The sequence below is a fragment of the Dasypus novemcinctus genome, chromosome 11 (assembly GCF_030445035.2).
Source record: "Dasypus novemcinctus isolate mDasNov1 chromosome 11, mDasNov1.1.hap2, whole genome shotgun sequence".
Lineage (NCBI taxonomy): Eukaryota > Metazoa > Chordata > Mammalia > Cingulata > Dasypodidae > Dasypus > Dasypus novemcinctus.
The window spans coordinates 53,346,070-53,358,694 of NC_080683.1; the positions used below are offsets into that span (position 1 = coordinate 53,346,070).

General features: G+C 33.9%; 1 protein-coding gene across 3 annotated transcripts in view; it reads left to right on the forward strand.

Annotated features, from left to right (window-relative positions):
* The window catches only part of BCKDHB (branched chain keto acid dehydrogenase E1 subunit beta), a 355,891-nt gene that overhangs the window by 297,379 nt on the left and 45,887 nt on the right, over window positions 1-12,625 (forward strand). For 2 of the 3 annotated variants that reach the window (XR_009187969.2, XR_009187968.2), the window contains exon 10: window positions 7,174-7,322. Coding sequence is in view for 1 of the 3 variants with exons in the window: in XM_004450573.5 (XP_004450630.1) it covers window positions 7,174-7,314 (141 nt within the window). In the remaining 2 variants the exon portion in view is untranslated. Of the gene's footprint in view, window positions 1-7,173; window positions 7,323-8,530; window positions 8,821-12,625 lie in introns of those variants that run through there. The other variant, XM_004450573.5, reaches the window with a different exon arrangement.

Sequence of the window (12,625 nt, forward strand, 5' to 3'; positions counted from 1 at the left end):
TGGTTAAAAATTTATTTTTTTCTCAATCTTACAAGTTACTCAACAGAAGACATATTAATACATAATAACATTCACTTTTAGATCAGAACTAACATTTCTTTTTAATTTCAGAAAATAAACTTCCGTTTAAAAAATGGAGTTTAAATTTTTTAAGTTAAAAATTCTAATTTAGATTTCAGTACCATTCTTTCCTAGCTGAAAGAAATCTTAGAAAACAAAAGTTATACCAAATTGCCAGTAATTTGCATTTAAGAGGAAGAAATAGAATTTTTAAAAAGTCAGCAGACATTCAATGAGTCTCAGTGAAGTTAATAGAAATCTCAGATTTTAATTTAGTCAAAATTATGACTTTGCATGGAAACTTTGCTGAAATAGTTGGACTTGACTGTATTGTTTTAGGTGTTCTACAAAGCCAGATAAAATTGTTTATCTAAATGCTGTTTTATTTGGTTATATTGGTTCAACTTTGTATTAAAAGTGAGAGACTTTATATCAGCAAATGTTGAATGAATCTCATGTGCACTGTATTAGAAAAATAAAATAAACATAACTCTAATATTTGGAGGATCATCTTTATAGTTTGGGGGCAGATTAGGGACTAGTTTCTGATGAATTTTATAGATATGTGCTATGTGGAAAATTGGTACAGACTAGTATATATTTTATACTCTGTTTTAAAAACATACTGTTTATAGCATTAGTGTAAATGATAAACATTTTGTTTTATATTTGTAAAATTGTATTTCTTTGATTTCATAATGAAATTAATTTGGAGTTGCTGGCATAGTACCTTCCCAGGTTTCTGTGACTCATTTTGCTGAGAAAGTGATTCAAGACGTCAGAATCATTTTTTTTCATCTGCTGAAAATCATGTTTTGGCTATGGACAGGTTTTTATGACAAATTTAAAACAAATATTCTATGATAATGTTTGGAAGTATAGTCCACTGCTGGGTCATGTCTAACCTTACATGACCAGAACTAATATACGTCTTTGTCTGCAGAATTTAAAGCAATCAAATATGTATCATTTTGGTGTATTCGTTTAGTTTTTCTCATATTACATTTTTAAAGGGTAACTCTCACTGTCAGTTATGACCTCTGGACAACTAATTGCATTTAGAAGCAAAATCTGTCATTTTGTTTATAATTAAATAATTAATAGGGACTAAATGGTACTGGAATTTACGTTTAAAACTAAGTACTTTCACAAATCACTTCAAGTTATTTCTTAATGTTTTTCTTCTAGAGAAGAAAGGCTCAATGGCCCATATGTCTTGTTTGGTCTCATTACATTCATAATTTGACATTTCCCCCTTGGAAACAAAATATATTTTCATAGTTTAAATGTGTAAAGATGCTATAATAAGTGATTGTGTATTATAATCTAAACCTTTTTGTTTTCAAAGTAGTTCAAAAATCAGTTCTGAGTTATTTGTTTGAAATAAAGTTTTGGAGTAATCTTCCTCATATTCCGAGGAGGTATGCAAAGTTCTGATTTATCAGATGGTCCTATAGGCCATCTCTGCCATTTCACTTAGGACGTGTTTCTCATTATTGTGTCGTGCTAGTCTGCTTTCTGTGAGATATTCATAAACATTAGTTGAGGAGTTTTCAGGAAAATGAAGGGAACTATAGCAACCTATGTTAGCTACAAGAAAATGGGAAACATATATAGAAGACATACATTTTCATACCATTTAAAATTGTTTTTTCACAGCTTTCCACTCAAGGTACATAGTCATGCTCAGTAGACTCTATCCAACTTTCTGTGATTAGAACTGAGTTAAAGTTATTTCAGGATTGAAATCTGAACCTGGAGTGGCCTTGATGTTAGGAAAAAAACCAACAATATACAAATGATTTCCTCTAAATATGTGTTAAATGATATTGTATGGCCCTTATTCTTGATTCTGTTTTTCAAAGTGTTTACTCCTTGATTGCATTCTTATCTTCTGTACTCTTTTACTTGCACATCTTCCTGAAACTCATTGGTAAGCTGGATAGAAAGGTAGCACAGCTTGGAAAATATGTTCTTTTGTTTGGGAATTAAAAAAAAAAAAAATTTCCTGAGCTTTTGGTTTTCCAGAAATTTGCCATTAGTATCCAGGCTTTTTGGTCCCCACAAGGGGGCGCACCAGACCCTGCCTTTCCTTAAGGCTTAAGAGAAGCCTGGCTCTCTCATCACATGCAGTGGTCTATTTGCCTTTCTTCCTCATATAGCCTTGACATAATTTTTGGTATTTTCTTACATTTTATAAGGCTTAAAGTGTTCAACAAATGGTAGCTGTTTCAGGCACCTTGCTGGAAGGGGTGCTACTTCTGAAGTTCGACTATTATACCAAATCTTGTCTTCACTGATTATTTGGTCTATCATTTCAAATGCCTTGTCTTTATTCTAAGGGATTCCTTTGACTTGGAAAATCACAAAAAGGAAAAAGCCTAGAAACTTTTGAGCATTACCACACACAAGTGAAAGCTGGTGCTTTCTTCCACTACCTCACAATCTAGAGAGGCAAATAGACAAGGTAACAAATGTATGACAAAACAATAGAATAATAGTGATACAGCATTTTAATACTTCTGTTTTGTGGTTGAGTAAACAGAGACTGGGAGAGGTTAAATCAAGCTAGAACAAAGTCTCCCTTCAGATAGAATTCCAAATTCCATGCTGGATCAATTATATTATGCTGCCTTGCCATAAAAACAACAAAAAGATTTATTGAGGGTGACTGAAGCCACAATGTGGAATGACTGAGACAGTGATCTCAGTGATGTAACTCCTGTGACACCATGACAGAAAAATTTATGGCTAATGTACTTAAAACTTTAGAGGGGAAACGGGGTTAGATACTGAACGACTTTTGAATGATCCCATGAAAACCCTAATATATGTGTATGTATATACACATACATTTACATACACATACACATAAAATATTTATTACATTCATCAAATCACAGGAATAAATACAGTACATTTGATAAAAACTATCAATAATATTTTATATCTATTACAATAATAATGGACCCTATCCTTTCTTATGTTAGAAAATTTGCTGGATCTCTGTCCTTCCCAGTTTCAGCAGGATACTTATAAATTTGTCTTGTTTTGTTACAGAAAATTGGAAAATAAAGATAATTTATTTTACCAGTATCTATCTATGATTTGTCTGGTTTGGAATTGTTATTTCACGTTATCTGCTTCCTTCTCTGGTTATAAGATGCATAACACCCCAGATGGCTAATATATAAACAATTTGAGTTATGCTTATTTAAATCATTTAGGATAGCTAAGTAGTTTCCTAATACCCAGAACCATCTGTTCATTGCTCATCATGGTACCTTCATGCTTAAGTGTGTGTGTGCCTTTAGCTTTTTCATGTGTCTTAGCCTTTCTGATACATGTGGCAAACAATTTTAAAACCAGACTTAACCATTATGCTTCCCAAGGCTCTGTTATAAAAGCTTAACACCAATCTGCTTTCCGTTTTATATTTTTCTTTTATTTCCATTTCTTTGTGTTCGTTTGTTTTTCTTATTGCTATCCTTGATAGAAGAATGCCTCAAATTATTGAGAAGTGTGACAAATAAGAGCATGGGCTTTGGAGTCAGGTTTGAAACTTGTACTTGGCTGTGTGTGTCACTGACCTTGGGCAAGTTATTTCACCTCGATTTCTTTATCTGTGAAATGGGATATAATACCTACCTCTTAGATTTGTTAAAATAAGATAAAATATAATTCATTTAGTGCCATGCCTGACACATCACAAATAGTGGACACTATTCTTAACATATTTTAGAAAGAAAATTTTTCATCATTGCAAAAGACATATTTAGAAGTGAATTCAGATACCGCACAAAGAAATTTCACACAAAGGTCCTTTGAAAGGATTATCTATTTTTCTTTAATCCACCTGATTATTTATGTGAATGCACATACCACAACAAATATATGTAGGCTTTTCTACGTGACTGTTTTGGGCTTTACTTTCAGTCCTTCTCACTAGATCTTAGATGAAACTTTGGGCTATGAGTAGCTGGCACCTGTCTGTGTTCTCTTCTGTTGCCCCTGGTTATGTGGTACACTCTGATATGCTTTGGAACCTCACAGTCATATCTGTCATTGTTCCATGCAGAATGGGCCACTCCCCATATACAGCTCTCTAAAGAGAGACCAGAAACAGATACTTTCCACCTTTTGCCCAAGTATTGGATAATACAAGTAATCTTCCCAATAATCTTGTGAGCTACGTAATTACTTAATTTCTTCTAATTTTATGCGGATTACTATTTCTCAGTTTTAAAAAAATTATCAAACACTGTTAAATATGAGTGTATTTACATGACCAATAAAACATGATCAATCTGGATTGTCTTGAAAATTCGGGCACATGTTTGCTATATTTATCAGCATCATAATATGGTTTATAATAAAGAGAGAGTCTTTGTGGAAGATTAGTTGGGTAAATTCCTTTTACTAAATGTGTGTGTGTGTTATATGTGGTGTGTGTCTGTGCTCGGCTTCTGTATGAAATACTGAAGCCAAACAAGGAGGCCCTGATTTATACTCACACATAAATCTGTTAGTAATTGTATGTGAACCAGTTCACAGGCAATACCACTGGGAGTAATAGCTGCTTGACCGAAACATCTTATTTCCAACTGCTTTAAAAGAAGTTTTACACAAGTCCATGAAAGAAATAAATTAAGTCCTTTTTATATACTTCAGTTAGCAAAGCATTAGATTTTCAAACTGTTTCAGTCAGTTAGGGTATGTGCTTATAAAATGGAATGCGTCATTCGTAGTCTTTTATGTATTCTTGAATTATCTTCCATGAATATTCTAATGTATTTTATATACTACTTTATGCTCACTTCTACATAGTTTATGGTAATTGTTCCCAAATTAAGAAAACTATATGTAAACCCACAAATCAATGTAACATAAAGTAGGAACCTTTATTCAAATAAAATGATTCTTTATTCTTTAAATTATTTTATTGTCATTTAATTATAAACATTATACTGGCTCATACAAATGGAAAAATAAGTATAAAGTACAAAATGGAGTCTGCTTTTACCTCCTTGCCACTACAAACCTCAAAGGGTAGCCACTATTTACAGTTCAAGTGTGACCTCCTAGCCCTTTTTCTTTGCTCATGCAAACATAGATCAGGGGTTTTTAACAAGGGTCGACCCATGAGCTTGAATTGAAATTCAAAAAAACATTATTCTCGTGGGCACACGTTGGTGCGGATGTGCAAATAATATACATTATACTGTGGACTTTAGTAAGGGGTCTGTGGTTTTCACTTGACTGGCAAAGGGGTCCATGGAACAAAAAAGGTTAAGAACCCCTGAATCATAGATGAATTCTTGGAAAGAGTGACTTTCACTTTCTAGAGGAATTAGGAGATTTGTTATTTGAAATTTGATTTTTAATTTGATGATGTTAGCCATTATGCTAAAAGGAGTGATTTTTAACAAACACTGACAGATCACTTTGTGGTAGATCATGTTTCCAGGTTACTAGTTCAAAACTAAGGTATTTTATAACAGCTGTACAATCAAAGGGATGTAGTGCAATATTTTGCCCTTGATTTTCTATATTTTGCGGTGTTCACAGATAGTTTGTTTATAGAGTACACTGTTCAGGGAAGCTGGAAAAACATCCTGTGTCAGCTTAAGTAAGAAAACTGAGTTAATCCCAAATTGACAGTTTAAAGCCTTTTAAAATTGCTTGTTGCAATCAAGAAACAATCCACCCAATCTGTCATCTCTTTTGAGCTTAGTAGTAGTGGAATCTCTTAGGTACCTCTGTAAACCGTTATTATTAAAGGTTCTAAAGTTGTTAATGAAGATTTCCTGTTGCTAGGGAAAACTAATACTTATTTGGTGTTTGATATTGTAAGTTACAGTAGATATTGGGGCAGAGAAGATCTGTCAATGCTCAGCTGGTTCACTTTGGAGCTTATTTGTTCTCTTCCTGTGCTCTTTTTCTCCCCCTATTCACTTGTTACTGGAAGAAATATGCACAGAGAATATACATTTATATTTATAGTACCACAGAGGGTGGGGATTGAAAATGAAGTCACAGGATTCCTTCATGCAAACATTTCTGCTTAAATTAAAATTTAAAAATACAGTTAGTAAAATATGTAAGAAAATAAGCAATGTACAAATATATGAATAAAAACCAAAGGTTTTATTTCAATTAATAGCTGTGAATGATAAGATTAATATTGTTTTCCTTCTGTTTTAATCTCATACATCTTTTAGATGTTTTTTACCTAAAAATTTTCTTTTAAAATTTGAATTTGTCATTTTAACATTTTTTTTTTCCTACTGATAATTTCTTATATTTGCAGGGGTTAGAATTTTAAACATTTGAATTAGGTCTCTAGACTCATAGAGTTCTCAGTTTCTCAGGGAAGACAGATATTTGAGTAAATACAGCGAATTGTGATAGGTTCAGAGTGCAAGCTAGCTCAGGGCCGAAGTTCCCTACTCTCTCACCCATGGTGTGTGGTTGGAGAGGTCCTATCAGGGAAGGCTTCCCAGTGGCAGTGACTCCTAAGGTGATACCTGAGAGATGAGTGCACATCAGTCAGGCAAAGAGAAGTGGATTTGGGATGGGATTGGCCAGGAGAACAGTAGCATCTACAAAAGCCTGACTCAGAGAGACCAAGACAAAGACAAGTGAGACAGAAGTTCAGTCAGACTAGAGCAAAATTACAAATATTTATTATGAAAATAATACATATCCATTGTATACACTTTGTAAAATACAAGAAAACAACAGAAAACATATACAATCACTAATTTCAAGTCCCAGAGTTAAACTCTGTAAACATTTTGTTGTGATTTTTATCATGTAGTACATTTATATATATACATAGAACATTCATTATGTTTGGTATGATCCCAGTTTGGCTTAAACAGCAGATTTGTATGTAGGAATAAAATGCATACACATTTATAAAAACAGTTGAAGTAAAATTGGCTTTTATTAGTTGCCTGCTTTTTTTTCACTTTCTAGTATATTTAATATTTTTAAAATCCATGAATGCAATTGTGTTTTAAGTGAGTGAGTTATTATAAGTTGAAATGCTTTACTTCTGTGAATAAAGGAAATATTCTTGATATTAACCATCTGTACTATTATTTTCAGGAAGAATGTTTCTTGAACCTAGAGGCTCCTATATCAAGAGTATGTGGGTATGACACGCCATTTCCTCACATTTTTGAGCCATTCTATATCCCAGACAAATGGAAGTGCTATGATGCCCTTCGAAAAATGATCAATTATTGACCACATAGGTAGGTGTGCTCTGCATGTTGAGAAAACTATCCTGAATTACACCAGTGTTCCAATTTTCACCCTTATTTCTGAGTATTTATGTCAGCTGTTTAAACTGTTCTCATGAATAGGAAAATTTTCTATTATTTTAAAATGGTTCCTCAGGCGTCATTAATTTGGTCTTCAGTGATTTAGTATATATGATGATTCATAACATTCTAAAATTTGCCTTACTATTACCTGAAGCTGAGCAGGAAACCTATTTATTGTGGGTAGGGGAGATTTTTGCTTAAATAATAAAATAAAACTCAACACCATTTCCAGAACCTTGTTTGGCAAGTGGATATTTTTTCAGTAGTGGATAATAAATGGTATTTTATTCATTATGCTAAGTCATGGTTAGACAACCCTTTTAGCTGGGTTATTCCAGCAAAACTCAATACCACTAAAATTAATATGTTAGTTTTTCAGGGTTTTTGAAATGGTTCAAAATGCACAGATAGGACTAGATGCTTTGCATTTTCATATCTAGGTTGTCCAAAAAATAATCATAATACATTTCGAAGAACCGAGATCTTTCAAGGACAAGGAGAATAGGTGCTTTATAATAACACAGCTTATACTTTCTTAAAGATAGGAAATACTATATGTATGGTCAAGCTAGCTCACATAAAACTGGAGAGAAAATCCTATAAAATAGTTGAGAAAATAATGTCCTCCATCTGCTACTACATTGCCATATCCCCCCATTTTTTGGTAGTTCTATTCTGGGAATATTGTTGCAGGTGACAGGATCATTAGTCCACGTACCCCTGGAATTCTTTCAGAATGCAGTTGTAGATGCTATGTTTCTAATATTCTCTTAATGTCTGTGAAAGCAACTGACTTTCATGATAATCACACGTAGGATTGATTAGAGGCCCTCCTCACTGTTTTTCAGGTTGTTCTCTTCCACAGACTATCCATAATGGAGAGTCAAGATAATTAGGGGTGCCTACATGCCTAGTTGCTCCTTTTTAAATTATATTTAAGTGCTACTTCTAAATCTGAACTATGCATTTATTCTTAAGCATAAGAAAAATATTTAAGCTTATAATGAAAAGGTGATAAGAATAGCTTTTCTATGCTAAAAGTTAAATTATTGCATTAAAGAAGTTATTCAGTTGAGAAGTCTGCATTAATTCATGTTGGCCAGAATGTCTGTAACTCTTACTGAATTCTTTTACAGGAAAACTGGAAGATTATGCCTAGCTATGGAAATATACTTTCTGAATTTTTTATATTTCCTCAGAGTTATCTCTCCTTGAAAATAGAGTTTTTATGAAATGAATCATCTTGCATATTGACTGAGAAGTTATAAATTAGAGTTATTGTATTAACACATGAATTGATGATTTCATTAAAATTGATTACTTTTTTTAAATGTTCCACATGTTGGTCTTATAAAGTCTGTTTAATTGCATCTGTAAATATTGGGTGTGGGGTAGTAGTCAATAAAGCAAAATCAGATTGTCTTCAGTTGAGTGTCTTTTTTTTATTCTATTAGTAAAGAGAATGTTTGTTGCAGAATATTAAATAATTGACTTATTAAGTATGAATTAAAGTGAAATGTTTACTCTAGAAATGCTAACTTTTTAACTTTATTGTATTTGGTTTAGTTCTTTTTGTGTTAGATGGTTTTATGTTGCTAAAACTTTATGCCTGTTTTTCCTTGTTCTCTCGAGGTATACTGATGATTGTACTTACTTCTTCTCCAGTATGGGGGGGGGGGATGGGGGACAATCCCTGCCACCTCAGTTCATTATTTTGGGAATAGACAGCAGGAGCCTGTCTATTGTTAGAAAGTTACCAAGTTTTTGCTGCAGTTGTATTTTTTGCCATGATATTGCAAAGCAAACTTTTATCTCATGTTCTTTATATTACTATACAGATAAAAAAGAAAAACAGCAGCAACAAAATGGCCCAGGCAGGAAGAAGCTGCCATGTTGGCAACATTACCAAGGCCTCCTCTTTCTTACTCTGCCTTTTCTGCCCCTCACCCTATATTTAGATAGGTCTGAAGAGCCTAAGAAATACCCCTGCAGAGCCCCTAACCCCAGCCCTGTCTGATGAGATGGTGCTGGTAGACCCAACCGAAGGAGTCCAATAAGAATTTCTTCTCAAGGGTCCTAGCAGAAATGTCTCTAACCCCAAAAACAGAGAAACAGAGTCATTGTGTTTTCCTTTCTCTATAAACATAAAAATGGGCATTTTCTTGTGATTACAGATGTATGTATTACTTTTAAATTGTATGTCCTGCTTATCTTTATTAGCAATTTGGGAGAGGATATAGAAGGTAATATTTGTAGATTGCCAGAAACGTGGAAGCACAGTAAATGCACTTATTCAAAGCATCTGGATAGCAACAGGCTAAAATGATCCAAATAATTTGTTAGGGGTAAAAATAAGACCCTGCCCTGGATCAACAATAAAAACCCTGCATAGTATAGGATGGGAAAAGATGTAGTTTGTCAGCAACAAGTTTGGAAAAGATTTAGGAAATTCACCTGGCTTAGAGTACAGAGCATTCTGTGTTTAAGATTTCAAAACTTGGTATAGACCTTGGCTTTAACCTTTGCTCCCCACTGAAGGCTCCAGACATCCTTGCAAGGAACTCTGTGCTCATGTGGTCAGTCAGCAGGAAATGTATGGTTGTCAGCCACATCTTGGCCTACAATGAGTGCTATTTGAACATACTGATTTGAGTTGAAATTATTTTTTTAGTTTTTCTTATGATTTTAGTTGCACTTATTTATTTGAGCAGTTATATTGCCATTTTATCTTTGTAGTTCATTGCATCTATGTTGTTGGTTGTATTTTATAAATTTTCCCTTAGTTATTTTAATTTTACTCTCTTTAATTCTGTTTTTATAACTGTGGAGATGATGCATGCACTTAGTGTTTTGGAAGCATTTCCCCCCTCCATTTACCCATGCAGGAAACCTCCAGTTCCCACCATTCCCTTCTCAAATAAATGTTTTTCAGTTAATAATAAACCCAATTTGTGGCAGATAGTAGGCACTCAAGAGATGTTAAATTAATGCCACAGTCCAAAGTCCCCCACCACTCTCAGCCTCAGCATAATAGTAAGTCTGCTTCCTTTGACAACAAGTCCTTTTAAGCTTACTTAATTTTCTGTGGTTCAAATTATCTCATTCCTTTAGGGAAAAAAGACATGATATAATATCCATGTTCTATACAACAGAGACATTATCCAAGCTACATAAATAGATCTATGCACATTAGAAAAAGAAGAGGCACAAGATCCAGGAAATTACCTCAATTCTATCCCTTTGGTTTAAGTCACATAATCTAGAAAGTTGGTGACAATCCTTAGAAGAAGGCCCACAGAGGTCAGTGTTTGGTGGAGTGAGATGTCTTTCACACCAGTCTTCCTGTAACAGACACTGTGGTTCCTGGCTGCCAGACATCCTGCCCCCATCTTCTAGTAACTGCCCTGCTGTTGGTTAGAGAACTCCCTCTCCCCACCACATGTGGTTCTGGAGGGGTTGCCAATCCCCAGTACTGTCCAGCGCTAGCCACAGACATGGCCCTGACCCAGGCCTGGTTGAGTACCTCAGAATAGAAAGTCAGGTTACCCATGGTGAAACAGAAATTAGCCTCAGACTTGTGTATGGCACTAAATTGTAGAAGAGTGGTTCCCTAACGTATTCCTACCCCAACACACCAGAGTTCACAACTGATAGATGTTACCAAACCAGGTACATAGTGCCTTGGGCAGAAATCCTTGGCTGAGGGGTGAAATGGCACCCCAAAGGTGCCATTTCAGAATTTTCAGGGAGACGGGAGCTCCCCTAGGGCCATCTGTGTAGGAAAGCAACAGAAAATATTCGTGTATGACCAAAGATTTAGAAACCCTGCCCTGGTACTTGAGACCTCTCTGAATACACTAATTACAGATATTTGTCAGAACAATGAGACTAAAACAAGAACAAGAATGAGGAAATCTTAAGTGTAAAGGACAGGCAGTGAACATGGAAAAAGTTCAATAAAAAGATATGCATCTAACTATTTGATTTAAATACATTTTTAAACATGAAACGTCTATATTTTAAAAATTTAAAAAGTGATGGTGATAATAATTTATGAATTAAACTGACAAAGACCGGAGTAATAGAGTGGCTGAGAGGAGTTCAAAAGAGCTAAACTCTTTATCTTCAATAAAGGGAAATATATGTAACTTTATTATTCTGCTGTTAACCTCAAAAGTTAGTACTGGTTTTACAATGCTTTGAAAAGTTAATGACTAATAGAATTAAAAGTCGCAAGTGTGTCTTCCACATCATTCCTCAAAACAGTCTATACTATGCTCAATTTATTAATTCATTCCACAAACATTCAGTGAGTGCTTGTTATGGGTCAGGCGCTGGGCTAAGAAACTAAGCAGTTTACTAAGAAACATTCCCTGTAAATAAAATGGGAGTGTGCGGAGAGGCAGCTGAAAAAGAAAAATAAGATAAAGTAAGGCCAAACATAACAATGACAATAAATGTTATTGGGTAAATTCCCAGTTAAAAAGAAACAAACCCAATTAAAAGTTATTTCCCAGGAGGAGTCCTGAAGTAAGTTGACCTAGAAGGTTAAAATTTGTAAAGGGATGAAGATAAGTTAGGTGAAAAGGAGCATGAAAAAAAAAATTGGCAGAATTCATAACAAACAAAATAGAAGACAAAGGAAAAACATAAAGGAATATACCGCAGTGAAGGTATGACAGTTAAATCCTTTATGTTCCAAATGCATAGTATTAAAATGTTAGTAAAAACTTAAAAGACAACGCTAGTCCTCACTTTCAATTTTTTGGATAAAGTAGACCAGAAAAAAAGACTATGGGATATTTTTATTAACATGAGAAATAGGTTTGAGTCAATAGAAATATATTTTAAGCTTCGTGTCTCCATGAATAGAGAATCAATTGATTTTGCAAGTAAACACAGTTCTTAAAAATTGATCATGTACTAGGGCCAAAGAAAAATAGTTAATTCCCCCAAAGAAAAGTATGCTTAAAAGACACCAAGTTTTCTAACCACATTCCAAATTAATAACAAATATTCCACTACTTGGAAATAAAAAAGTATCCAGTTAAGTAATTGTGGAACCAAGAAAGCACATGTAAAAACAATGGCAAAATATTTAGAACATGATATCACTGATGTACTTCAACTAAAATTCTACTCAGAGGTATATTAATACATAGACTTAAGTATTTTTATAAAGGAAAACTGAAAATACAAGAATTTAAGAATATAGGAGTATAAGAATATTA